Source organism: Netta rufina (genome assembly GCF_964035555.1).
Source record: "Netta rufina genome assembly, chromosome: 11".
NCBI lineage: Eukaryota > Metazoa > Chordata > Aves > Anseriformes > Anatidae > Netta > Netta rufina.
Genome location: NC_140134.1, coordinates 9,972,020 through 10,000,013, shown reverse-complemented (window position 1 = coordinate 10,000,013; position 27,994 = coordinate 9,972,020). Strand labels below are relative to the sequence as shown.

General features: G+C 53.0%; 1 protein-coding gene across 3 annotated transcripts; it reads right to left on the bottom strand.

Annotated features, from left to right (window-relative positions):
- Positions 1 to 109: 109 nt before the first annotated feature.
- Positions 110 to 27,905, bottom strand: SIN3A (SIN3 transcription regulator family member A). 3 transcript variants are annotated; one of them, XM_084293779.1, is made up of 21 exons: positions 27,870 to 27,905; positions 23,838 to 24,058; positions 22,376 to 22,552; positions 21,119 to 21,225; positions 20,351 to 20,633; positions 18,190 to 18,441; positions 17,696 to 17,848; positions 17,215 to 17,373; positions 16,194 to 16,283; positions 14,741 to 14,859; positions 12,826 to 13,036; positions 10,929 to 11,045; positions 9,971 to 10,209; positions 8,761 to 8,944; positions 7,760 to 8,333; positions 7,171 to 7,340; positions 5,608 to 5,781; positions 4,591 to 4,683; positions 4,169 to 4,263; positions 3,468 to 3,675; positions 110 to 1,427 (listed from the first exon to the last, which is right to left on the bottom strand). In XM_084293779.1, exons 2-21 carry the CDS (start codon positions 24,024 to 24,026, stop codon positions 1,197 to 1,199), a joined length of 3,825 nt encoding a protein of 1,274 aa, XP_084149905.1. In that variant the 5' UTR covers positions 24,027 to 24,058; positions 27,870 to 27,905; the 3' UTR covers positions 110 to 1,196. The 3 variants fall into 3 exon arrangements, with proteins under 3 accessions (XP_084149905.1, XP_084149906.1, XP_084149907.1); XM_084293780.1 differs by lacking the exon at positions 27,870 to 27,905 and adding an exon at positions 26,921 to 26,993; XM_084293781.1 differs by lacking the exon at positions 27,870 to 27,905 and adding an exon at positions 24,133 to 24,271.
- Between the last annotated feature and the right edge of the window lie 89 nt (positions 27,906 to 27,994).

Genomic DNA, 27,994 nt, shown 5'->3' with positions numbered 1-27,994 from the left:
ATATAATATATATTTATATATCTCAACAGACTGCTCATACCTTGGTTGCATTAACCGCAAAACACACGCGCTGCTTCTGCTTCCTCCTCTGGGATTGTGGAGCCGATCGCCAAGTGGTTGGACGTGCCCCCTCTTCCCCACCCCAAGCGCACGCTGCACGGCGCCTTTCAGGCGAGGGACAGGGCTGCGGGTGAGCGAGCGTCTTCCTCCAGTAAGAACAAAGACATCGTTTTTATTTACAAAAAAAGGAGAAAAAAGTTTCCACACAAAAGCACTACAATGATAACTCCCTTTGGTAAAAAGTGTAATAAATGTCTTCGTAGGTCTGTCTGTCGGTACTAATTCTCAAGCCACCTGGTACTATGGTACACAAGAAGCTAGTACAGTTATGCTAGCACATCAAGCATACTTCCTTTAATAAAAAAAAAAAAAAAAAGAAAAAAAAAAACAAAAATTGACAATTTGTACATTTATTTACAAAAAAGGAGGGGAACATGTTAAAATTGTGTTGTTCTCTGTTGTGTGTGTGTACGTACATGTGTGTGAAAAGCTGGTGCATGGCACTAGGAGAGACTAGTAAACAAGCAGGTACAAAAAACAGTTCCACTGGCACTAGAAAGGACAGACCGATCTGCACTGGTTGAGTCCAGCATGGGAGGGAGGAGAGAGCCAAGTGAGAGGGACCGAGGGGCCGCTCCGTGAGGCCGGAGTGCCCGGGGACCCCCCGCGGGAGCCCAGCCTGCTTGCCGAGGAGAATCCAGTCCGCGACGGGCACCTCTGGGCTTCGGGACACATCCAGGCAAGGAAATCTGAAGACCACCGAGGCGTCAGGGTGGTGCAGAGCCTCCTCCGCTTCTCTTCCCTCGCCGCTCAGGCCGCCGGGGAGTTAAGCCCCACCGCTGCTGGTGCGTACGAGCTCGTTGTGTCTCTCTGGGACCGCTCGGCTCAGAGGAGGGTCCGTCCCTCCGGGGCGCATGCTGAAGTCAAGGGGCCGGCGGCCAGGGGTCCCAGCAGGCGCTGGTGGAGAGCCACGATCCTACAGAGAAATCCCGCTGGTGACAGCTTGTACCAGCCACGCACTAGTCAGGTGGCCATGTTACGGAGATACACAGTGAGGGGAGAAAGGCATCTTCCTCGTTTCCTTGATGCGCACGCACACACACACATCTCCCGGGAGCTTCCCTGGCCCAGGGCGTTTACGGTGTCTTGAATATCGTGCCGTATTTGACACGGTACTTGTTAATGCTCACAAAGTGCAGGGTCTCTGTGTCACAGGAGGTGGTGCAGGGCACCAAGCCCTCCAACCCTTCGCCCATGAGCCACTTGCTCGTCTCGGCTGCCATCTCGCGGGTGACGTGCTCCTTGGTCCATTTGTCCACCCAGGCCTGGAACCGCTGGTGCAGCCGCTTGCTCACTCGTTCGTGGGACTGCAGAAACAGAAGAGGTGTTACAAGGAGGCGGCTCCAGCCCTCGGGCTGCAGCATAACACAGCTCTCGGCAGAGGAACCAGGCTGCGAGTCAGCACAACCGCGAGGCGCAGCGCCCGAGGGAGTTGGGAACACAGACACCGACCCTTGCTAATGGCAGGGGAAGATGAAGATGCTCCCCGTCACCCCCCCAGCAGCAAACACACAAGCAGAGGCTGGGAGAAGCAAAGCCCTGCACGCATGGGCCAGCTCAACAGGCATTGTACGTGCTGGCAACACGATTGCTACGGAAAATGAAGAACGCTTGAGAGGTGCTGGCTTAACAAAAGCAGCACGCTAGGAAGAAGTGCGCGTGTTCTTGAGTCACAGCATCTGTTTAGGGAATGTCAAATCCAGGACAGATGGTTTAAAACCCTGGCTTAAAAACAGTGACTACGATCGTAATTTAAACCAGTAAATATAATGAAACCCTCAAGATTAAAACTGATGTATTTTATTATTTTCCTTCTCCTCCCGAAGGACTGCCCCTCTCTGAGTGTTAACCATTAAGGCCAACAAGTTCGTAGCTAACACGTAGCTTCTACAGCTCCTTCAGCAGTCCTCTGGGAGGCTTTGCTTCATGTCATATTCTTAAAAGTTCATGAATTTGACTCATGTTGGGATTCTCTGTGATGGTACATAGCATCTTGAGAGAGAACTTCTCAAACTTTGGGCAAACTGAATGGGATAGATAAAAATCCTCAATAGCGCTGTTTTGAAGACTCACTACTGAAACGGAACTCTTATCTGATGTGGATACAAGATTACCAAAACTACAAAGAACTAAATAAAACCATTACTTGTATTACATCAGCAAGAAATGGGTGAGAGCAGCTGTTTTGTAAGTCTAACTAAATGACCAGCCGAGCTGCAGAGGGCTGATTTACCGGGCAGGAAGCAGCGCACACCTCTCCCACTCCCTCATCTCCTAGTGAATTTTCTCAGTGGTCAGTACTTTGCTCAGAAAAACAAATTAATAAACTGAAAACAAACTTCTGCAGCTACAGAAAGACTACTGCTGACAGCCTCTCAGGCACCTCTGCTTCTGGCTGCTTAAGCCAGCAACTTTTGCCGGGATCTGGCATTTTTCGCTTTCTTTGACATTCTAAGCAATGGGATTCTGCTTAACATTTTGTTTTCCGTGGATTATAATGAAATTCGAGTGAAGTACTTTAAACTCCAAGACTAAATAGCCATGCTGGAACTGGAGCTCGCTGCTAAAGCTCCCCATTTTTCTCCTTTGGGAAGGAATATTCCCAAGGGACGACAAAAGTGTCAGGGAATTCTGAGCACCAAATCACTTTTCTCCACCCAAATTGTTCCTTGGGACCAGGACTTTGAAGCCCTGGAAGGGCACCCCTGGGGATTTCCTGCAGCCGGGACCTCCCTGTGCCCATCCTTGCCACAAAAGCAGCACGGTGGCCCTGCTGCCGTGTGTCTGCGGGGCTCTGCCGTGTGGAGCGACCTGAGGGCTCCCACTCCCAGTGACTGTGGGGACAGGAAAGGCCGAGAGATGGTGCCCAGGGGGATGCACTGGGGCAGAAGGCGTTTGATGCTCTGCACCCTGATCGATTCCTCTCTGGGGAAGCCCTGGAAGAGCACACGGTCTCAGAAGCCACCACGACAGCATGCAGAGGACGGGTCTTCCCTAAAGCAGGGGGACTGCTGCCCAGGGGAAATGTCTCCTGGAAGAAATCTGAGAGCTAACAGCCGAAACCACTGCCCTACTGTAACAAAGCTCTCTGGAGAAAAGGGAGGAGAGGTGGGAGGATGGTGAGGGCAAAAGGCAGAACACAAGATTACATCTTAGGAACGTTCAGAAGATCTTTAGTGTCTCGGGAGGATGTAATAGCACACCATCCTCCCGGCAGCACAAAGATCGCTGAACGTTTCTGACTGGGACCCCGAGGACATTTCATCTGACTCTCCCCACCTGACTTTGGGAGCAAGAGGTACCGGGAAACACCAGCTGCCCGCCCCAGGTCTTCCGCCCCCTCCTACCTGCTGAGCTCGCAGCAGAGCGGTCCTCCTGTACATGTAATCCTCCGATTTGATCACGTACACCATCTTATAGGAGTTCAGTTTGAATTTACACTCCAGCTTGTCCAAGCTCTCCACGTTCTCCATGGACTTCTTACTGTTTCCCTCCTTCCCTTCCTTCTCCTGCTGCTCCCGACCACGCTGACACTTACGGATCCGCCTCAGATTCCTGCAAACCAGAGAACCCCTCTTGGGATTAGTGCTCACCCTCCAGTGCTGCTAAGGCCGGGGGGAGCTGGTGGATCTGTGCTGGCCCCTCGAGAACCCGAGCTCAGATTAAGTTCCTTCAGGCTCAGATCCCTGCGACAGGTCACTGGGTTTCTGTCTTGCTGAAACCACAGCTACAGCGTGCTCAGCTCCCTGCTCACAAACAGCCCTGAGGTGGCACCCACTGGTTTTAGCTGGAGGGGTCCCAGGAGCCGAGGCAGGACTGCCACCAAGCAGGCTGGCGAGTCCCCGGCCCTCTCAGTCACTGGAGAGCAGGAGCCTGGGGTGGACCCACAGGCTTTTAGGACGAGCAGCAGCACAGTGCCTCTGCGCCATGCTGCCAGGGTCACGGCTGCTGTAGGGGCATTAAAACAGAGGCGAGACCACACCACAAGGGCACGGCGCTCTGCTTTTCCCGGCCAGACATGCAGCAGGCAGGGCTCCCGGCCGCTCACCTCGGCAGGAAGACGGGTTTCTGGGCCAGGTGCTCCCGGAGCTCGGGGGAGGTAGAATCGGAGTTGACGTACCGCTCCACATAGTCCGACCAGCGCTGGAAGCGAGCACACAACAAGGTCAGCCGCGGCACACCCACCAGACAACGCGGGGTGGCCGAGGAGGGTAAGCTGGAAGCTACACAGACAAACATCTTGGAAGGTTCCTTGCATGTTAACCCCCCAAAGGCTTCTCTACGTGGTTTTAAGGCTCCTCGAATACAAAACAAACCAAGAGGGATTTGCCTGCTCACACCAGCTAAAGCTTCACAGGGTTTCGTTGACATCTCTACCTTCTGCTAGCAGACCACAACAAGTCAGCTGGACACCCTTGTTCGGCACACCTCTGGCTGCCACAATCAGCTCCCTGGACGAGCTGCTCTTACCTCTGCTTCTACTGGGTCATCCGAGTTCTCCTCTTCCGTGTCCAGCAGCTCAATGGTTAACTGAACTTGGCCTCTGCTCTGAATGAACATCAGCTACAAAGCAAAAGGCAGAAGGGATTCAGTAGGAGGTTTCAAACAGGAAAAAAAAAATCCTCCACTTCTCACCGGGGCAAAGGAAGAATGAAGCAAGTTTGCATACTGTAAGGCAAAAAGCTGCGCTTCCTGCATTGCCGACAGCAAGGGAAAACACTGGCAAATTGCACAGTCTTTGAGGAACATGATTAAAGCTTTGTAATAAATCTTTTTGGGTTGATTTTGGAGGGGTACGGGTCCTTCTTGAGCCCCCAGCTTAATTCTGAGGGAAAGGGAAGAGAGATTATACGCACGGGCTTTTCTCCCAAGTATTTTACTAGCTCAAAAAGGGCCTGACCACTTCCTGCATCTTGGGCAAAGCAGGATGGATTTGATTAGCACCGTGCCCCAGCTTTATTCAGCAACGCACAGAGTCAGCAATGATTTAATGCCCAGTCAGTCCTAGCAGATCTCTCCGCGGTCTGCAAAGGTTGAGACAAGACAAATGGGAAGGTCTGAGCTAACAAATTAAAACTGGTGACAGCAAATCAGCCAGCACGATACAATCTGAAGACGCTGTGAAGCACACGGGGTGTTCACTGCTGGTCCCAGAAACGTGCTCCTTCTCAAAGGCCCATTTCTGAGGGGCCCTCACCAAAGCATTAACACCCCATGTGCCATTCCACTCTGCCTGCCTGGACTGATGCAGGTTCTGCCACAGAGCAGCTCCAAGCACACTGGAAATGTCACCAAAGAGCTGCTTCTGGGCACCAAAAGCTTGGGAACACACCACCAAAACGTTCATTTCAAGTTTCAGAGCTACAGAAAGCCTAGGACACTTTGGTGCTTAGACAATGCTCTGTTTTCAAAGGACCAGCAGCTTCTTACAGAGCATCCCCTTCACTGCTTGCTGCTTTTATGCTGAGGCTCACAGCCCAGCCTTACCTTGAAGCAGTTCTCCTCTGACATGAGCTGCTCAGCTCTGCGCTGGTAGGTGGCCTCCAGAAGGGTACGAGAGGACTGCGAGGTGAGAAGGCCTCCCGTGGCTCCGTTGCTGTTCTCCGACAGGTAGAGGTCCGTGACCTGCACACAGATCTCGTCGCTCACTATGTGCTGGAGCTGCGAAAAGGAGGAACACAGGGAAGGTGTTCGTGAGCGAAAAAAAGCCAAAAAAGAAGAAATAGCCTTTGTGGTTGGGGCCTCCGTTTGCAAAAGGTATTTCTCTTCGCCTAAGGCACTCGGGAGAACTTGCTGTAACACGCAGAACCTGGATGACCTACCAAAACCCCGAGCACAGAAGCCAGCTGGAAGAGTGAGAAAGCCTCTAAACCCCCCTGGTGTAAGTGGCACCCAGCAGGTTTTGACTTTAAAGAAAAGCAGCATGCACGGCTGAACGTGCATCTTCACTTGCCTGCATTATGGGTTTTAAAAATAAAAGTTACCGTGGATGAGGAGCTCACTGGAGTCTGCTGCATGCCCATCAGCATAGAACAGAAAGAAACAAAGACATAACCATGTGTTTCAGCCCTTGAATTAGAAAATAGGGGAAAAAAAAGGCTTAAAGTGCATGAGTTTAAGGCTACATTTTAGTAACTTCTTCCAGTTGCAGATGATCTCTGTGGCAACGTAAAAACACCACCACTATCTTTATAAAAAAAAAAAAAAACAACAAACAACAACAACAAAAAAAAACCAAGAAACGTGGCTGGCAAATTGTAACTGCTCAGAGGAAAAAGCTACGGGCAGGGAACACCGATCAGCAGCAGGGTGGAAAGGACTGGTGCCCCGTGGGGCTGTCCACAGCAAGGGTTTGCTTCTGCCTCCGAGGAGAGGAGTGGGAGATTTCAGATGGAATCCTTATTTTGTACGAGTTTAAAATATGAAGTCGCTCAACTGTCTTTTCAATTCAGTGAATCTCTGGGCTGAAATAAAGAACTTCTGAAAAGCTGCTCTATTCTCCTGGAAGAGTAAAGGCCTCTCCAGCAATTCCACGTCCAGCCTCTTGCATCTGGTTTTGTTCTTTCCACTACAAAAAGGCACACCAAGAATTTATCCCTTGGTCGCACATTCTTCCTATATGCCCAACAAAAGGACTGGAGTTTATCCACCACACTGAGCTACTCAAACAGCCAGATAAAAGAGACAAAGCTTTTTAGAAAAGGCATGCACTGCTCCTACAACACTGAAAAAAAAATATTTAAACGTTATTCAATTCTTTTTCAAAGCACGATTAGCTCAGGAAATACTTTGAAGTTGAATACTGATATCACTAAAGCTCCTGGAAAACAAAGGGAGAACTCCACACGCACACAAAAGCTCATCTCGATGATTTAAATACACCAGGAGTTACCTTTCATCACCTCTCCTTACATCAGCCTCTGAGCTGGGTTAAAAAATAGCCACAGTTCTGCTGCTTACTTGTGACCTGGTGGTTTTAAGCAAGCAGCACCACATGCACACACGCTTCAGGCAGCCCCCAGCCGCCCCCCAGCCCTCGCGGGCAGTCACCTGTCGAACGATGCTCTGAATCAGCTTGTCCATGGTGAAGGCAATGTAGGCGTGGATGGTGAACATCTCGCGCAGGGAGTCCTCGTACTGCGACGAGTCCATGTTCCCGTCCAGCAGATTGCGCACCATGTCCAGGAAGGCCGGGTAGTAATCCTCCACGTCGATGTCCACTGCACCGAGAGAGCAGGGGATGAACACGCGGCCCACAGGAAGGGTCCTTCCCACCAACAGCCCTGCCGCTAGGAGCAAACGGGCCGAGGGTTTTGGTCCTCAGACCGCTCTGCCCGCTTCAGCTGGAGAGCTGCTGGAATTTCCCTTTACAGACAGCTTTTGATCAGGGAACTCAAGGGTGTTGAAGACACACCGGTGTAAAATGAAAGCTGGCATGGAACAGCTGCTGTGTATTACTGTTCTGCTACAAATCCCAGCTGCCCCACACCTTCCCTTCTCCTCCCTCAACTCCCTGCTGCCCCGCAATAGCAGAAATGAGATGTCTTCAAGCATCACCACTGCCTGAAGACACCAAGCAAGCGCTGCCAACAGGCTACAAAGGGAAGCCATCCCCAACCTCACACCCCAGGACACTCACTGGGCTCCTTCAGCCGCAGCTGGATGGCAGGGCTGTCGCTCTTGTCTCGCTTTATGCCCAGCACTTCCCTCTCCCACTCCCTTTCCCGCGTCTCCTCTTCGATCTGCCGCTCGGCCTGGGTGCAGATCCTCAGCAGCCGCAAGCACAGGATCTGATGCAGCCGCATGAAAATGTACCAGTTGCTGTTCACGTAGAAGAGGTTGTAGACCTCATCCATGCCCCGCAGCTTCTGGGCCGTTGTGTTGTTGAACATCAGCTTGGTTTTGGGCGGGCTGCCCCCAACACCGTTGTGCTTTTTCGCAGCTCCAGTAGCTTCGTCCACGTCCATTTCTTCCTCTTCCTCCTCTTCCACGTCGGAGAGTTCACCTCGCTGAGCGAATAGCAGGTCTGGAATGAAGTGGTACATAATCTGCTTGATTTTGTACTTGTCCTCTTTCTGGATGCCCGTCTGCCGCTTCACGTGGTGGATGATGAGCGAGGCGGCGTCCTCCAGGATCTGCTTGTCTTCGTAGGCTAACGATAGGTGCGGGCCTGTGGGTACGCCGGCGTTGTCTTCCGAGGCCTGCTCTTGCCTCTACAAACGAGAAACACAGGGCACAGTTAGTCCCAGGAACACCTCTCCCTGCCCACCAACCTCTCAGGAAGCTCTCCCAGCACTGCTGCACCCCCTTGGAAGGGAGGAAGCGACCAGACCTGCCGCCCACTCGAAGCAGGAGGTTCTTTGCAACAGATGCCACAAGTTCGTAAACATTTCTCCTGTTTACGCACATTTCCCATCCCGTTTCTGTCCAGAACCAGAGTCCACCTGCTGCCGACAGCATTAACAAACCCTCCCCCAAACACAAACATCTCCACGTATCCAAACACAGAGCGCAGCCCCTTTCCAGGTGAGCATCCCGCTTCTCCAACCTCCCCAGCATCGAGTGCTGGGGAAAGGAACTGAAACCACACACAAAGACCATACAGGCTTGAGGGAAGGAAGCCATTGGTGACATTCTTACCTCATCATAGATGCTTTCAATCTCATTGAGGAGACTCTTTGACCTCAGGACCTTGGTATCGTTCTGCTTGAAGTTGATGCCCTGGTGGTCCAAGGATTTCAGGTAATATTTCTCGTTCTGCTCCCGCCAGACTTTATTAAACCCTCGCTGGGCTTCTCGCCACTCTTCCTCTTTCATCTTTAACCTTGAATCAAGAAAACAAGGGGGAGATAAGAGAGATAAAGGTCCCACTCTGAGCACGTAGAGGAAACCTAAGCCCTAGGAAATGTGCATAAACATAAAACTCCTTTCTGTGGGACGGTTTTCAGGAGGAGTACGCTACACATGCTCTCCTGAATAAACCCCTTTGCACACCTGAGCTTCCAGGGAGCAGACTCCAATACCTCCACTCAATACCTCAAGCACAGCACCCAATGCAGCCAGCTGTCCTACACAGCCGTGGTGGCTCAAGACCTGTCCCCAAGAAGAATGTCCTCGCAGCAGGGTAGGCAAACTGTGACCTTGCAGGCACCAGCAACAAGGCAGCTTCCCTCAGCTGTCAGAGCCCTGAGACACAGCAGCCAGCCCCCAGAGACAGTAAGCATCTGGGGAAGATGATCTCCTTTTAACTGGTTTTACAGTTGCTGTGTTCTCAGGGAGCACTTTGCTGTTTACACGCCAAGAGGGCAAGCAGAACACGTTGCTTTATTAGACATGTACACAGCCATCTGCTTACACACTTCCTCGCACGTCCCCAAGGAGCTGCAGCATCCACTCCCTTCTCATGACCAGGGGGTTGACAACAGAAAACCAACAGGGAATCTGAGCACGGTACAGGCACCGCAATCTGAGCCCAGGGTCACGTGCAGCAGCGGGATTTGGAAAGGGATCAGATTTAGCTGTGAACAATGCACGTGGCACAGAGCTTCCTCACCTTACACAAGGTGCTGATGCTGCTGCGCACAGCTTGGGGAGGAAACAAGGTTTAAGGGGAGATGAGAAAAGCTGAGCTGGTGACATCTGTGTTTCAGGAGGTTAATTCCCTGTTTCTGGGCGATAGTTAGGACATACAGCAACTGACCAGAACATAAAATGCATTTCTCAAGTCCCATCGTTGTGCAGGTTAAACCCATTAGGGGCGGAAATTAGCCACGTTTAGCTCTGGATCACCTATCGTGCATTAATTGTCCTGTGGCAATCACCCCCCCGAAGGGCTGTGTCAGTGCAGTACCTTTTCAGCACGATAGGAACAGCAACAGAGGGGTTCTTCCGAAGCCCATCGATGATGTCGGCTGCTTTGTCAGCATATATCCTCTGGAGAGCCTTGCGGTGGATCACCTCCGAGGTGCCGCCCAGGGTGTTGTCCAGTCGGAATTTGGCCTGCTCCTCGGCAGACAAGCGTGACAGCTTCTTCTGGATTGCCTCAAGGACGCGGATTGTTGCCAGGTTGGTCTCCAAGACAACATCCAGCTGAAGGGAACGGTGCGTTAGGCAGAGGTGAGCAGACAAAACGTGGTACTTTACAGAGAGCAACGCAGAAGGGACAAGAAACCAGAAGCCACGCGTCTTTAATGAGGTGTACTCAGGCTGTGGTTTCCACATTTGGCTGTGCTAAAATAATCCAGATGTATTTTATCTGCTGCCTCGATAATACTGCATCAGAACTTAAAGGCTACCGGAACGATACAATTAGGGAATTACATTTTCCATAAGGGAACAGAACACAATTGACAGTTCCTCTACAAAAGGACGTGACAAATGTGAGCACATCCAGGTAATTGCCAAGCTAACTCCCGTTTCGAGGCAGGATGTCAATCACTTAACATCCTGAACGGATTGCTTTTCAGATTATTACAGGGGAAAGCGTCGTCTTGTGCTCTACGTGGGCAGTAAGGACAAAAAAAGGTGCATCGATTATACACCAGCCATTGAACAATTCCATCTGGAGCACCAGGAACAGAGCTCGGTGCAAAGAGCCCCTCGAGGGGCAGGGATAGCTTGGAGTGGGATGTGGGTACACAGCTGCTGCCTCTTGCTCTATGAGAACGCGAGCTTTTATGCAGAAAACGGGTGACAAAATAAAAACAGATCATACCCGGCGGTATTGAGGATGTAATTGCATTAAGATCATTCATTGTTTACAGAGCCCCGAGGTTTCCAAGGCAGGGATGAGGGAAAAAACCCCTTACCTCAAAGCGCTCATCCTCACACCTGTAGATGTGCTCTTCGTATTGTGTCTTCTTGGAGCTCACAAACGTGGAGTCTTCAGACCAGGAAGGGAAGGAGACCCAGGTGTCGTTCAAAACCTTCGAGTGAGAGAGGGAAAGACAAACGTCAGGCAGGCTTCTGAGGGGGGTGGCACAGGGCTGAGAGATATTCGGCTGCTGATGGAGATCTGACATTGTCTCCCTTCCACAGCCCAGTGCTCACAGGGCAACCCCAAACAGCCAGGGCTGAAATGTCGCTGCCGTCTGGAAAATTCATCAGGTGGAGCTGCGAGAAAAAACTTGTGAGGGAGGAAAAAAAGCGAGGTGAAAGGAGCTTTTCCGTTCCTTCGGGTGAGCCAGCTGGCTGCGGCTCACTAGTCACACATCTGATTCATCACCGACAGCACTGGGTGGTCATCACGTTAAGCACGACTGTTAGGACACGGTTTCTACCTCCAACGAAGGCTAATTAGGGATATAAATCCATACCCCAGCAACGCTTTTCCTGACAAAGATGCTGAGCACCTGCAGTTTTCACCGCCTCCAAAGCGGGAGCAGAACGTTCAAAAGAAGCCTCCGAGAGGCCAAAGGCAACGAAAGGAGGATTTTGGCAGGCAACCTTCAAAGTCAAGCCCGATTTTCATAAACCTGAAGCCTGAAGAACTGAGTCATTAGATTCTCACAGAAAGAAAAGTTTGTAACTGCATCACACACAAGACACTTTTGGGAGACAAGTCAGGACTTAGATTAAAGCCTCGCAGTTATTTCTTGCCCGGGTGGTGCCCACCAACCACCCCACCACCGTTTCAGCTAACCACGTATCCCTGCTGAGTGCTCGATTTGGCCACCCGCACTCGCTCGCTCACCCCATGACACTGCCTTTGACACCAGTGAAGGACTGGGATCAGCCAGCACCATTCCCACTCTGACCACAATCCCAACACCTGACAGGGCTCCACGAGTCCCTCTGATGCTGCAGCACCACGTCGCGAGGCCAGATTCGCCTCTTCAGCACCAATGCTACCTGCAGGGAGCCCGTTTCCTGCAGCAGCGCCCCTTTGCTCAACACAGGTCCTCTTAGCATTTCAGGGGGAAAGAAAGGTTCTCCTGCATATCCCTCGCGTGCCTCTGTCTGCAGAAAACGTGACTTTCTTTTAAGCTTGGACTAGAGACAAGTCTGAAAGCAGGCGAAACGGGAATTTGGTTAGAAGGGCAGCAACGTTCTTAATTTACATACTCCTTTGTAAGAGATCCCTGGGATCACATGAAGACAATACAGAAAACTTGTCCTGACATTTCCTTTCCTAAGTCAGTAATCTGAACGTTCTTCTCACACGCATACTACATAAAACATCGTACACATCTAACGCTCCTGTATTTTACTTCAGTATTTAAACCCCACAAACATTTTTTTTCCAGCTGCTCCCCAGTGCTTCGTGCAACTCTTTCACAAGCACCGCTGGAGAAGAGCAGAGGGCATCAGAGCCACGTGGGCATCGCAGCTCCCTGCCAGCTATGGGCACAACCCATTCCTAGACTGAAGCCTCACCTTGTGAAATCGCTTCTGGATACAATCCACACGTTTGCAAGAAAGCAGAGTGCTCCCTCGCCACCAGGAGCACCTCAGGGTGCGCTCACCCTGGGCCTCAACATGTTTTGCAGAGAGCCCGAGCCAGGACGGTGTGCCCGTGCACGTGTGAGAGGCAGCCAGCACCATGCACGGATGCGCCCTGAAATCTCAAAACCCTCCCAAGTGCCAGGATACAAAGCAAATTCCCCCCATCCTGGCCTTCAGGTCCCCTCAACCTCTCTCCATCCCTCTGAGGAGGCTGGGAACAGCCTTCCTCTGCCGCGTGTTCCCCATCTGAGCACACCTTACCTCTTTACACAGCGGCGTCCGCCCCGTGCACTTGGGTTGCTGGTAGCTCTTGGGCAAGGCGCGGTAGCTGGAGCCCAGTCTTTTGCAGGAGGCATAGTCTATCTCCATGGCAATCCCCTCCGTGGCCCGTTCCTTCGGATACGTCTCCATGTGAACAGACTCTTTATACCCCAAAAAGTTTTTAAACCAAGTGAACAACTCTGGGAATTTCCTGAAAATAAAATGAATGAAGTGAAAAAGCAGCAGAGTAGAGATCAGGCAGCGCTGAGCTGTGACCCTGAGGCTACAGCTGCTTGCTACGTGCACACAGTGCCCAAGAAGCTCCTCTGATTTATCAGCCTGCTGCAAGAGGACCCTCTCCCTTCAGTCTCACTCCCACGGAGCCTGACAAAATGGGAACCAAGTACCTGTCTGCTGATCGGGTTGTGGACTGCACCTGGGCCAACCAAAACACCTCAGCAGCAAACCCAAGCCCAGGTCCCTAGGTGTCTGCCAGTGTTCCTAACCTTAAAACAGAGCTCTACTTCCCAAGCTGGAAAGCAGCAAGAAAAAAAAGTGTTTTCTGAACTTATTAGCTTAAAATAGTGCACCTGTTCAGCTCCGCTTATCTCACACAGAGCTCCAGCAATAGGAGGAGCTGAACCTGTTACTGAAGCTAATTGAATCACCGCTCATTTACTGCTTCTTCGTTATGTGACAGCTGCTAATGTCCGACTCTGGAAGAAGAGAATTGCATTGCTCCATTCCCAGCGCATTCATCCTTACAGCTGGGAGCACAGATGGTGGATGGGAGAAATGCAGATTTCTTTGGTTGGAGACTTCACCTTTCCTAGCCAGAGCCAGCATCCCCCTGATACCTAATTCCAGGAGGAGTGCAAGCTCCTCGGGGCCACTTCTTTGCACAGCAGCCAGCCTAACAGGGTCCCAAACCTCACCTACATTGCTATTGCCTTCTCCTGCAGAACTGGGAGCTCAATTCACAGTGAAAAGGAGCATTTATCTTGCTGCCTGAAGTTGACAAGAGGATAATTATTGCAGGGGTTTTAGGTGATTAATACAGACTTGTTCCGTGCAGCACGGGCACTTGCGGAAGTTATAATTTCTATTTAAACTGTAGTATTGATTATCAGTTTTGGCTTCAGGACAGAACTCAGCTGCCTTTTGCTTTTTTGTAATTTTAATGGGTTTGTATGAACACTTCTTTCAGGGGGCATTTCCTATGTAATTAGGCTGTCGATTTTTTTCTCGAGTGAAATAATCCATGACTCTAGAGCAAGACACCTCAGCAACATGCTGAGGAGTAATTCTGTTCGCTCTTCTGAAAAAGGAAAAGACAAAAAGCAGGACCAGTTCTGCACCTGAACACTGCTTGCCATTGCTGGGAATCTCCAAAAAAACTCTCCGGCCGCTTCTTGGACAAGGAAGGGAAGAGGGAGTGTGAAGTCAGAAGGAAAACCGAAGCAGGGCGCTTATTGTTCTGCTCCAGTAAAGGAAAAAAGTCTGAAAACGTAAAGCACGTGGCACCTGCACAGAAAGAACCATCGAGGGGCTTCCAGGAGCTACCAGCATCTTCCTGCCCCCACAGCAGCGCACGGCACCTGACAGTGGACATTCCCGGCGCTCAGGCTGGGCTGGAGGAAACAGGAGATCTCGGCTGCACAGCAGCAACTCGTGCAGTCACTCCGTGGGTGGGCAATTTAAGCCGTGGCAGGCCACGCAGATGAAAGTCAAGCCAAGCAACGGCGGAGGAAGTGGGCAGCGTGGGGGGCTTCACTTGGACAGCTCAAGAAACCGCTGCCTGGCTCCCCCTGTGCCACACGACCACAAAGGTCGGCATTTCTTCCCTGGCTCTGCAACAGGAACAGACTGATGGGATCGAACCTCTCCTCTCCAGAAAGAAGCAGGCTCCACTTACCCCAGAAAAGGAGAGACGAGCTGCACAAGCTCTGCCCGGGAGATCACCTCCTGGTTGAAAATCACCAGGCAGCGGAGGAAGTTTTCGTATGCTTCTGTGCTGCGCAGAGCTTTGCGGACCTGGGGGAAAGAGAAGAGGAAAAGTGGTTGGTCTCGAGGTGAAATCAAGTTGTCTAGCACTGTCTGGGAGACCTGGATTCAATGCTGTGCTGTCCACCTATGCATGGGGATTGCACACACAACGAGAAAGCAAAACTCTTGGGAGGGAGCTTGCCTAACTCCATGGAGCCAGAGAAGCAAAGCAAGTGGTCTCCTTGCTGGGCATGCCTTGCACCACCAGCACCCTACACGCAGGAGCATTACCTTGAAGAAGGGAGTTGTAAGCAAAGAATGAAACCCCAACCGCTGGATTATCACAGGTTATCACAGCCAAGCCAGGTTCTGTAACCCTTAGCTCCTCAGCTTGAGAAAACCCAGCGATTAATTCCGACACCATTACCTTTCCCACGAGAACAGTTAGCATCCACGCATCAAACAGATCTATCATCATTAAGGGATTCGTCATTACAGCTACAACTCTGCAGCAGGGATTTCTGCATTTACTCATGTTAACACCTACACATCCTCCGAGCAATGGAGTGGTTCCCAGTCACCGTTAGCTGGTCTACAGCATGCTGCAGAACGTAGCACGCCATCAGGGAGCAAGCAAGGCTTTCATCAACACATGAAAATTGCTTGAAAGGCTTGTTTGCTTTCACTACACGCTCCCTTCTGAGCCATAAAGAAATGTATGGACATCTTAGGGAAAACACCAAGGTACCACTTGGAAACTTCCCACACATTCTTCTTCTGTCGTGTGTGGTACACCAGCAACAGGTGACAACGGTGCAATGCATTAGATGCATCTCTCAGGGGAAAAAAAAGGGGGGAAAAAGTGACGTTGACATGAATCAGCTGCGTTGTAAACTGAGCTCCCAGCCTGCAGGCATCTGGCTGTGGAGGGGCACAGCAAACAGCGCTACCACGGCAGGATAAACAAGGCGCATCATCGGCTGGGTGGGGATTTCAGAAAGGTGAAAACATTTCATAAGGTGTGTTACAGAAAGGATTCGCATTCCTGCACATTTTCAGGAGCATTGGTAGGCATAGCCCCCAGCCAGGCCTTCCTCCCAAAGAGCATCAGCAGCAGGTGAAGAGCTGGAGAATGACCTTCGGGGAAAAAGACACGGATATTTGTGTAGGGAATCAGCGTGGTTTGGGTTGGAAGGGACCTTAAAGATCACCTAACTCCAGCCCCCCCTGCAGGTCTGACTTAGCTCAGGTCATCTGAGGTCAAGCCGACCGATGTTGTCATTGTGGTGTGGAGATCACAAACTTCCCTGTGATAAAGCTCAGGATGTATACACACGAGGAACATAAATCAGTGCCACGAGATTGCTGTCTCCAAATCTCACCTTCTCAAAGAACAGAGATTCTGTCCCCACGCCATGCTTGCTGGCTTCTGCCAAAGACTGGTCTTTTAAACCAAGCAGCTTCGGCTTCTTCTGTTAAAAAAAAAAAAAAAAGGAAAAAAAAAAAAAAAAGAAAAAAAGCTGTTCAGCAGAGGAAGTTGCCTTATTTTGACCATGCATCACACAAGGGGTTTCAGCCTTCTGAGCTCGCCGCTTGCTCACAAATAAAAAAGATGACTTTTCCAGAAGGAAACTTGTCTGAAAGTGAGCCCCATATGTAAATATATTAATCTTTAATCAGTATCATACAATTCCCAATATTTTCAATATGAGGTTGCATCCTTTTCTCTAATGGGCTGCTATAAACAGCTATTGTTTCAATTTTTTATCTAGTTTGCAGAATTACCAAATCAGACCTGTGTCATCTTTTTGTTTGTTTGTTTGTTTTGTTTGCTTTTTGTTTTTTAACCACCACTCATTCAGTTCTTGTTATACCTCCCTAAAATCAATGTATTTCTCTTGCATTCCACTGCAAGATCCTCTGTTTTCTCCATTGGGGCACCACACTCCACATCCTCAGAAAGGCTGAAAGCTGCCTCCAAAACACGTTCTATTTTGCTGTGTTTTATTTGAAAAGGAGGAGAAAGACTGGAAGGGGAGGTAAACCACTGGATTTAAATGATACAGCTACACAGGCTAATGCTTTTCTTCACCAGGCAAGAGCCACCACCTTCAAATAAAGCATTGTGCCTAATGCAGAGCCACAAAACCACCCGGCCATCAGACCGTTCCTCTTACACTGCAAAGCCCTGTTCTCTCAAAGTGTGAGTAACATGAAAGGGGTAAACTCAGCTATGAAAATCATCACTCACTTCTGTGTTACAAGGTTTATTATAAGACAAACCAACACGATTCTGCTCTAAGTTCTGCTCTGACAAAGATGCAGGCACACATCTTTCCCTCAGCTGATTCCCAGCAGCTCTAGGACCAGCACCACACATTCACAACGAGCACGGGCTCTTACCTTGACCGGAGGGGTTGTTCCAGTTCCTGAGTGCCGTCGGATCTGACAGCCGTTCTGGTTGGGTCTCTGCTGCTTGTTGTTGAGCTGGGGCTTCTTCACGGTGCCGCCGTGATCATTTCTCACCGATTCCACTTTCTCTGCAGTTGTCTTACTTAACAGCTAAGAAACAAAAGCCACAAGAGAATTAGAGCTGAGTTCCACCTAACAGGGCCAAAAAAAGTACGCCCGCTCCTCCTAGCTCTAGGTAACTCATGTATTTTACTGCAGTTACGGCAGTCTTGGGACAACCTTTTTAGGCAAAGGAATTGCATTTATTGACCCAAGACAGAGTCAATCACCCTGACCCCAATCCCACACTCAGAAAAAGACCCCTCCACAAAAACTTCCTAGAAACAAACCAGGAAAACACATTTTTCTGAACACTGGCTATGTGAAGAAAGTTTTCCACTAGGTCTTCCAGCTCGTCTCCGGGCAGACTCACCACAGAGCTGTTGGCATCAGGCAGGAACTGCCCGAACTCTGAGAGCAGATCCTCCTGGTTTTTGAAGAGGCGAGCCACCTGCGCGTACACCTCCTGCTCCGTCAGAGCGGGCGTGTAGTTGCCTCCTGCCTCCTTGGCGTTCCGCTGCTCCTTCTGTCAGAGTAAAGAGGAGACGTGTCAGAGGGAAGGACGTCTCAACTATGTAAGTAGCAAAGAGAAATAGCCCTCAATGATGAGGAGAATGAAACAGCAAGGGTCTCAGCTCCTTAAGCAAAGAGTTGTATTAAATGCTGGGCCATGGACTAGCACGACACCGATGAAGGAAGTCATTTCTTTACTTTTAACATAACCTGAAACTCACTTAGCTTGGAAAAATTCCTCAAGATCAAGTCCAGCAGAAGACCAGAATGCACATCCCAGGCACAGCTGGCTCCCCACAGCAAAGAAAGAGAAATAACCTTCCTCATACTCCAACAGGCATCGCCAAAACTCACCTGGTAGGTGTGGAGGATCTCCAGGAAGGCTTTGTAGATGTCTGGCTGTCCCTGGAACCGATTCTTGATCTTGTTGACATAGTTGATGGCGTGATTAAACTCAACGGGCTGATTGTTCTGCAGGGATGGTGTGGTTCCCAGAGAGATTGTCACAGGTGTATGAGGTTGGACCGGCGGCGAGCGTGGCGATGCATACGGTGGAATCGGGGGAGTCTGCTGGCTGGCAGGGGTATGTGCCTGCAGTTGGGATGGCTAAGAGGAGAAGGAGTCATTAAGAGGAGAAGGAGCCATTTCAGACAGGAGCGGATTCTTGACGCTTTGAATAAAGGAACTTTTCTTGTATCTATGTGCCGTAACCAGAGGAAGCAGCCAGCACATAAGCCTACCTGATGCCCACAGGGATTCTGAGCCACAGCATCACGCAGACAGCAGTGGTACAGAATTCCCTGCTACTACATCCAGTCAGTCTCTACCCATATACTAGCCCCGGAGGACTTTTGCTGCGCTTCCTTTGAAGATTGTTTTTGATTTTTCCCCACCCCAAACACTTAGGTATGGCTCGCTGCAGCACTACAAGTTATTTCACCTCTAGTTAAGAATGCTGAGATGCATAAAGGAAGGGGACAGCAAGGGAAAACTGCATTTTTCCCACTATTGATACAAAGAGCACACAGGTCAGACTCTCAGAGTAATCACCTTGCATACCCTAACCAACACCTACCCACCCTGCTTACCTACAACAGTACCTGCCTGCTAAGGAAACCTCATCGAGATCCAGCACCTCCCTCAGGTTCATTTTAAAGTTCCACCAACATCATCTCAACATTTTCTAGGATGACGACCCAGGGAGAAAACCACGGAGCCCACAGCAATGAGAGACTGCCAGCTCTCACCGAGCCCAGGTGTTACCTGCGTGCTTTGGAGAAAGGCCTTGAAAGCTGGCTCAGGTAAGCTAATTCTGGCATGTCTCGGCTTTTAAGTTTTCAGCTTTACAAGTCTTCCGGCATGTTTTTGTTGGCCATTTCTGAACAAGAGGTTGCAAGTCCCACCAATGTTCACCTAGAGATTATCTTCTTGCCATATTGTAAATCCTGCTGCTCGCTAACTACGTATTCCTCCCCCCACACTCCCCATCCCTTCTCTTCTCTTTTCCAGCCATTCGTTAGCTAATTGTACAGTTTAGAGACCAACCACTGAAACTTTTGGGGATTCTTTCCCTCCCTAAGGCACTCAAATCTTTGCACTTTTTCAGGCTGAAATAGGAGATTTTATCTAGACTAAGCTCCTTCGATGCCTCTTACATTATTCTATTTTGTTTTCAGTCACATAAAATACATCTGTTGGACAGCAGCATCTGGAATGCATCTACAGCACAGCGTCAGATTCCCTTTGTTATTGAAAGGTCTCAGTTTCAGGCACATAAACCGATAATTAAAGACAACATCATGGTCATCTTGCCTGACCCCTTGCACTTCAGCTTTGCCAACAAACCCTGCACCCATGCAAACGATGGCTGCGCTAGAATGCCCTTTCTGTTTGTTTTCGTTTTACAACAGATGTCCAGTCCGAAAACAAGACTTCACGCAACGCACAATCTACCGCATCGCTCAGCAAGCTCTCCTAAAAACTTCATTACCCCCAACGTTTGAAACCACACACAAGCTTTCACACCAAGAGCAACGTCATTATCACGGCCTCGGCTTTACGAGGGATTTCTTAGGATTTCGGTTATTCTGAGACAATATACACAAAAGCAGGCAGTTCATCACGTGCCCAGAGCTTTAATTAAGAAGCCCTTCCTGCAAATTCGACTGCATTCTTGGGGCCTTCTTCCCAGGGCTGCTGGATCACTCCTTAGGTACTGCCCATGCATTTTACCAGATGTTCTGAGCACCTCTGCGTTCCCATTTAAAGTCACGAGGCTTTTCCAAACCTTCAAGCTGGCTTATCTGCGTTATTGCCATATCAGCTAGTACACACCTCAAAGTTTGAACAGGTGAAGCCAACCCACCAGCAGAAGGACAGCACGAGCAGGGCTCAGGAATATTAGCAAAAAGCAGCCTAACACCTCCTTTTTCGTTCCCCAGCTCCACACCACCATCAGCTGGAGGCAGCAGGTTCCCCACACGTGAACACAGGCCACATAAAGTCTTTCTCTCACCTTACTGATTTTGGCAGGCGGTGGCTGCGGCGCGGGCTGTGCTGGTGTTGGGGTTGATTGCGCTGAAGGCTGCGACTGATGCTGCGGCTGGGGCTGCGGCTGGGGCTGCAAGCCGTGAGTGGGGATCTGGTGAACCTGCCCCGGTGTCGTCACGTTCACCATATCGTTCGTCTGCACCTCGATCTTGTAACCAGGTGGCAAGAAGGTGTTGAAGCCCATGATCAAGTCTGGGTGGCCCTTGAAGAGCTGTGATACACGGCTGATCACTCCCGGAGTGTCAATGCTGCAAGAGGAGCGAGAACAAAATGTCACAATCCTCTAATTCCCTTTCGGTGGTAAACCAAACCCTCTGCATGATAATTCTCCATTAGAATTTCTATCTTATCATCTGTAAGCTATGGAACAAAGCAAATCTCATTCCTATAAACGTATTACCGAGCTTAAGAATGACACAGGAGTTATTTTATTAGCCCAGACAGCATTTTGTATGAATGAGGTCTATCCCCAGGCCTGACCATTGCTAACAGGCAGACCACCAGGCAGCCAGATGAGTCAGCCACAAAGGCCAAACATGGGAACTGCTGCTCTAAGCCAAGATTTAGTACAAAAGAAGAAATGAATCTCACTTTCAGAAGAGAAAGTACTCAACTGTTTTACACTATTGGGGAGATGTGTTACCCTGCAAATGGAAGGACGAGGTTAGCTCCTGCTGCGTGCTCACATGCCCACACACACACCTGGACGGCAAAGCAGAATGCGGAGCATTACCTTTGAGATTTGAATTCCTTCATAATATCCAAGAAGTCATTGTAGACCTGTGGCTGGCTACCAAACTGCAGCTTCACCTGGTCAAGGTAAGACAATGCATCCTCCACCTGGAGACAGAACAGACAGGTTACATTAGCAGAGATTTTATTTCACCTCCGTTGTTCTGGAAAACACGTACTTGAAGATACAGCTGTCAGCACTGAGCCCGGGCAGGGAATTCAGGAGCAAAAGACCACGAGCCTGGCTGGTGTATTACCAGCCCCATTTCAATAGGAGATGCTCACTCCCTGTTCCCGGCTCACAAGACAGAACTGTACCAAAAAGAAAGGAAAAAAAGAAAAAAAAAAGAAAGAAACAAAGATCAGCAGAATTAGTCAGGAAAAATATACTCCAGAATTACCATCTCACCATAACTGAAGTAACTGCTAGGATAAACAGAACTGAGTATTTTTCCTGCATTCAGATGTGGAAATTATTATGGAAGCCTAAGAATAAGCAGAAAGTCGAAATGACATACTCAGCGTAGTAGATGTCTGCCAGGTACGCGCTTGTACTTTTTCCAGACATTTCAGTTCGACACAGAAGGATTTTGAAAATGGCAACTGTGGGCGGTAAATTGTTTTACACCTCCAACAGCAAGAAGTTTATGAAGCGTTCATGTACCAACATCCAATTTTCAGGCACAGCCCCAGCCTGAAGTGAGAGCCCTGGGTACCCAGCAGCTCCAGCAGCCAGGCCACGTGCTCGTCAGCTGCGAGAGCTACGCACAGACCCTCCCTTCACTCTGAAATTAAACACAGCACGGGAAAAGAGGCTGGCACCTACGGTCCCACTCTTGCCTCAGTGGAGGATCTGCCGTCAATGTCACTGGGAGGGAGAAGCCCAGGTTATAAAACCACTTTCAGAGGTCTCTAGGAACAAAGTCTCCTGCTCAGGGAAAGGAAAGGGCTTCTTGCCCTACAAAGTGGTGGTTCCCAGCAAACCTGGAAGAGGCTACTTGGAAGAGACGAAGAACTGGGCATCACTTCATGCACGTGCCTACTGCTAGAGCCGAATCAACGGAACTACACAAATGGGTTATTTCTGGTGGAGGTTTCTCCATTTTTCAAGGATTTTACAGCACGCAATCCACCACCAGAGCCTCCCTTCCTCCCCCGTTACTCCCACAGGAGCCATGCGGTCAGAAAAGCGCCAAACAAACATTTTGGCAACGTCACCCGCGCCTTCTCCTAACGGAGGAGCAACGCTTGGCCTCACCTTGAGCCTCTGGAACTGCTGCTGCCCCTGCACGGGCACGGCCGGCGGCGTCGGGTGAGTGTGGCTTTGCACCACCTGGCTGCCGTGCGGCTGCACCGGCGTGCTGTGGTGGTGCCCGCTGTGCACCGCCGCGATGGCCGGCCCGTGGCTGCCCGAGCTCTGCGGCACAGCCGACACCTGGGGAGACAAAAATGCCATCAGGGGAAGCACAGCACCACCATCGGTCTTCCACACATGTTAGGGGCACCTTACCAGCCTGGAACGCTCCCTGGTTGTCTCATGGCTAGCACTAACATAAGAAAACTGCAAAAGGAGCTGGAAACGGGGTTTTTAGACAGTCAAGGTTCTGTCTTTTCCCTAAAAAAAAAAAAATGCTGGCACATTCAGGGATTGGAATGAATGTATCTCTACGAGCTGCCACGCTCCTGCCGTCCGGTTTGGGCAAGCTGAGGCTGTCTGGTCCCAGCAAACTCGGGGCAGTTTCAGGCCTCCTTTAAACATGAAACCAGAATTTTGAGAAAGCACTAAAAACCCTTTAAAGTAATAAAAAAAAAGAGCAATTACTGTTCATTTTGCACAAACAGACTTTGTTTTCTACTCAAGCATCTTTCGGATGGGCTGTACTTTTCTGTTTTAACCCTTCTCATTAAACAATTTGTTTGCTGGTCCATTCAAGTCCCGTTTAAAGGGACTGCCAGCAATAAACTCGTCCTCTCTCCAGGCCCTGCAAGCATCTGCCTGCAGGCTCTTCAGCTTTGCGGCTGCTACTTTCTGCACAAATATCCCCTCTGCAGTAATAAGGAAGAAACTATGCGTAAAATTAGGCACTAGGCAGGGAGCACGGCCAACCAGCAGCATGAGCATGGAAGATGCGACGTGCCAAAACAAGCCAGAGATGAGCAAGTCTACCCCTAGTCTGTCACTGAGAGGCACCTCCAGTGCATCCTTGAAGGATTTTCTCTTCCAGACGATATTCCCTTGCTAAGGGGGCAGCAGACAGCTTCTCAGAGGGAAGGGAGCCACCTGATGATCTCACGTTTTCTTTAACAGTTCCACTTTCCTGAAAATCTGCGATCTAAATGGCAGCCTGTTTGGGTTAAGATCACCCACAACATCACAAGCTTGGGACAGAGCAACACGAGGTTTGTTGAGAACAAACCTTCTCCTTGCAAATGAAAAATGGAGCCAAAGTCTGGTGCAGACTTGCCTCTAGGATCACGATCTGAATCACTGAAGAACAGTGTTCAAAAAAAAGCCACATCACACCCCATTTCAGGTTCGGAGCCACCCGAACAACCACGCTGATAGTCTTCAAGTCTTCAATTGAAGTTAGAGCTTAAAAGGAGAGCTTTGGGAAGCCAAAGCCCCGTCTCAAACCCAGAACCCTGCCGTGCAAAACCACGGGGCTGGGCGGTCGGAGAGCAGGACCGCCAGCAGGCTGCCGAGCGCTGGGCACACGCACCTGGTAGCTGGGGGTTACGGAGTACTGGATCCCCGTGGCAGACTGCATGGTCTCCGAAACCGCCTCATACACCGGCGGGGCCGGGGCGAGCACGCGGTGCTGGTGCTGGAAAGCCTCGGTGCTGCTGGTGATACGTCTCTGCTGCGACGCGTACACGGGTGACTCCTGCTCGTCCAAGCGCCGCTTCATTCTGAACTCATGCTCGGGGAGCGCTACAGAACCTGGGGAAAGCAGAGCAATTAGCCCAGGGCATCGACTCCTCGCGCCCTGCCGGCACCAGGAATGCCAAGTTCACCAGGGGAAGTTCGGGGCCGGTCGTTTGTGTGGCTGAGATCTCGGGACAGGGAAAAGGAATTAGGGTTCGTCTTCCTGCGCCGAGCGTGCAGTTACGGTTCTCACAAAAGCACAGCCTTCCCGACAGAAAAGCAGCGCTGCCTTCACGTTAACGACTTCTGTCCCACGTGAAGGACGTGGCTGGGTGAGAGTCAGGTGTGAGAGATGCCGTAAAACCACGGGAAGGGGAAAAAAGGAGGAGGTGAGACGCAGCAAGCCTGCTATGGCTTTGAAACCACTTCCAGAGCCCCAGTGCCAAGCTGGACACGCACACGAGAGGCGCGCAGCCCCCCCAAAGCCTCCCGTCCCTCCGACAGGGGGGCTTCAGATCCCGTGTGCCACACAGCCCAAAACCAAGGCACACAAAGCAGAGCCGTGCCAGCACACAACAGCTCGGGTGAGATCTGCCCTCTTCAGTCTCTAATTCCGTGGGGCTCCTCCGAAGCCCCTCTCCAGCCCCCCGGGCGCAGCACAGTTACCCACAGGCTGTCACGGCCAGGAGGGACTTCCCCGAGCCAGGGTGAGCCCCCCCTGCCCAAATCCATCGCTGACCAAACGCAGCGAGGCACCCGGGGAGGGGAGATGCCAAAAATACACACGGCAGCCAGCAGTGCAGAGGGTCGGGACGGATCCACGTGCTGGAGAACACGGGCTCTGCGCGATGGAGCCCTTCATCCCCTCTGGGTCCCTCTCCCCTCCCCGCCAGGCTCCCCTCTCACTCGGGGGGGGGGGTAGGACAAGAGGGAAGATTGCCTCACTGCTTTTTCAGGTTGCTTTCTCAAGTTCAGCCTCGTACCAGGTCCCCAGAGCGCCTGCAGGGGCCGAGGACTGCTGTCCTGCTGGGACACTACCTGCTCCTACCCCCCCAGCCTCCAAACGCACCTCCAGCTGCCCCCCAGGGATGGGATGGGGCCGGGATTCTGCATGACAATGCCCGGGGTAAAGGCTCGGGCGCACCGAGGCTCCGGCCACCACCTGAGGCTGGAGGAGAAAAGCTTTTTCTCCGGAGCCAGTGAGCACAAGGCGGTGGCCATAGGATCTGGGCAACTCAGCGCACCAGCAAGTAGCCACAGGCAGGAAAATCCCACTCTCTGCACTGGGGTGAGGACACCCAGCGCCTGCTGCGAGTTCCCCTGGGGTCCTCATGGCAGGAGAGCCACCCTGAGCCCCGCTGGGGCACAGCCTGCTGAGCAGGACCACGCCTGCTGTCCCGGCGTTAAGACCCTAAAACCATCCCGACACCCATCCCGGGGATTCAGTCCCACCTTACACCTCCCGTTTAACCTTTCCCTGGGTTTTTCACCCCAAAGCAAGCATGCAGCACTCGGCAGAGCTGCACCTTCGCGGGGCGGGGGGCACAGGGAGAGGGTTTTGGGGTGGGCGACTGCAAGGATCCCGCTCCCAGAGGCCTTTATGGGACGGGGGAATGTTCCCGCTGGCTCTGAGGGCACCGATCTAAAGGCACAGTGTCTCAAAACTCCTGAAATGGGGTTAAAAACTTCCCGAGGAGGGCCAGCAGCCTGGCACGGCAGGTCCCGATCCCTCCTGGCTCAAAATCATCGATTATCGGGCAGTTTGGGGTCGTTTTAGCAGCCCAAACATCCGCTTTCTTTGGGGGAAGGACGAGGGACGTCCCTTTGCCACAGTTACACCCCTTACGCGTTATTTTCCCAGCCTACAAAACCCCATTGCAAACCCAGGCCCCAAAAGCCCCCCCCTGGGCTCAGCAGCCCCCTTTTCAACCCCTACCAACCCCACAGCCTTGGGCGACCCCAAAAACTGAGAAAGTGGGGTCAAAACCACAGCACGAGCCCTGCAGGGTGTGGGATAAGGCCACGCAGAGAGACCCCATACAAAGGCTGCGGCTGGCTGTTAAAAAGGGTAAAAAATGGGTACGAAGAGCAGGATTTAGGGAATTCCTACAGAGAGGTGGGGGAATGGGGGCCCAATGGGGCAGCGAGGTCCCGCTGTGGGGCTGGGGATCGGGGGGGACCCATAAGGGATGGGGAGGGATCCGGGGGGGAATGGGCGGGTTTGGGGTGGGGGCTTGGGGTGGGAGGGGTTTGGGGTGGGGAAGGATTTAGGGGGGAATAGGGTGGGGGGGGGGCTGGCGGGGAGGGGTTTGGGGGGAGGTTTTGGGGTGGGAGAGTTTAGGGAAGGATTTGGGGGGGGGTGGGGTGGGAGGGGTTGGGGAAGGGGTGAGGAGGGGGGGATTTGGGGACGGTTGTGGGAGGGGTCAGAGGGTTTTGGGGAGGGGGGTGGGGAGAGCCGGGGTGGGTTTTAGGCTTGGGGGGGGGGGGAAAGGGGCTGGATGGGTTTGGAAGGGGGGGGCTGGGGCGGGGGGGAGGGGTGTTCTGGGGGCGGCTTTTAGGGTGCGGGGGGGGGGCGGCGGGGGCGGGGCTGGGGTGGGGGGGAGGGGCCGCGGGGGGAGGGTTCGGGGCTGTTGGGGGGGGGGGTGGGGGCGGGGCGGGGCCGGGTGCCGGGGGGGGGGGTTCCGGGGCGGGCTGTTGCGGGGGCTGGGGGGGGCGGGGGGGGGGGGGGGGGCGGGGGGCACCTCCCGGCTGGCCCAGCGGCCTCCGCACGCCCCGCCCGCCGCCGCCATGCCCCCCCCACCCCCCCTTCCTCCTCCTCCTCCTCCTCCTCCTCACCCCCCCAGGCCTAACCCCGGCCCCCTCCGGCTCCCCACAAGGCCCTGCCCGCCCCCCCCCCTCCTTTAGCCCCCCCCCCCCCGTGCCCGCTCCGGGCCTCACCTCAAAGCGGGGCCCGCGGGGGCTGGGAGGGGGGGGGGGGCCCTGAGCCGGCCCCCGCGGCGCTGCGGGGGGGAAGGAGAGGAGGAGGTGGAAGGGGAGGGAGGAGGAGGGGGGGGGGGGAAGATGGAGGCAGCGCCTGGCGGCCGCGGAGCGCTGCCCGCTCCTCTGTTCCCCGGGAAATCCCGCCCCCCCCGCCCCGCGCGCGGGGGAGGAGGGGTTTAAAGGAGGGGGGGGGGAGAAACGCGGGGATAGGCGGAGCGCGCCCGCCCGTCAAGCAGCCGGCCAATCCGCGCGCCCCCGCCCGCCCCCTCCGCCCCCGCCCCCATTGGCCCGCGCGGCCGCCAGGAAGGGGCTGCGGGGAGGGAAGGGGGGGGGGGAGGGGGGAGCGAGGAAAATGTCCGGCTAGGCCTCGCGCCACGCCCCCCCCGCCCGCCCCCGCCGCACGCCCATTGGCCCGGCCCGCCCGGCGCCCACCAATCGGCGGGGGAGCCCAGCGCGGGCGTCACGGCGCCAAGCCCCGCCCCCCCTGAAGGCAGCAGGCCCCGCCCCCCCACACCCCCCCCCGCTCCCCGGGGAGCCCTTTTGTGGAATGTTTACATCGCCCGCCCCGCGCGCGCGCTCCCGCCTGCCGCGCGCACGTGCTGCCCCCCCCCCTCCTCCTCCCTCCCCCCTCCCCTCCCCCACCGGGGCCGCGCGCGCGCGCGCGAGGGGAGAGGGAGGGGGAGCGCGGGGGGAGCGCAGCCGCCGACCAATAGCAGCGCGGGGGGGGCGTGGCCGGCGCGCGGCGCGCGCTCCCCCCCTCCCCCTCCCCTCCCCGCGCGCGCAGCGGCGGTTGGCGGGGCGGGAAGCGCGCGCTCACCCCCCCCAACCTCCCCCCCCCCTCCCGCTTCCCCCCCCTCCCTCCCCTCAGCCCAACGGCCGCTCCCGCGGGCCGGCGGCGGTTACGTACGCGGGGCGCGCGGGCGAGGCGGCCTCAATGGGCGGGGGGAACTCCCCCCGCCGCTGATTGGCCCCGCGCCGCCGCTCGTCACGGCAGGGGGCGTGGCCGGGCCTAGAGGGCGTGGCTTGCCCCGA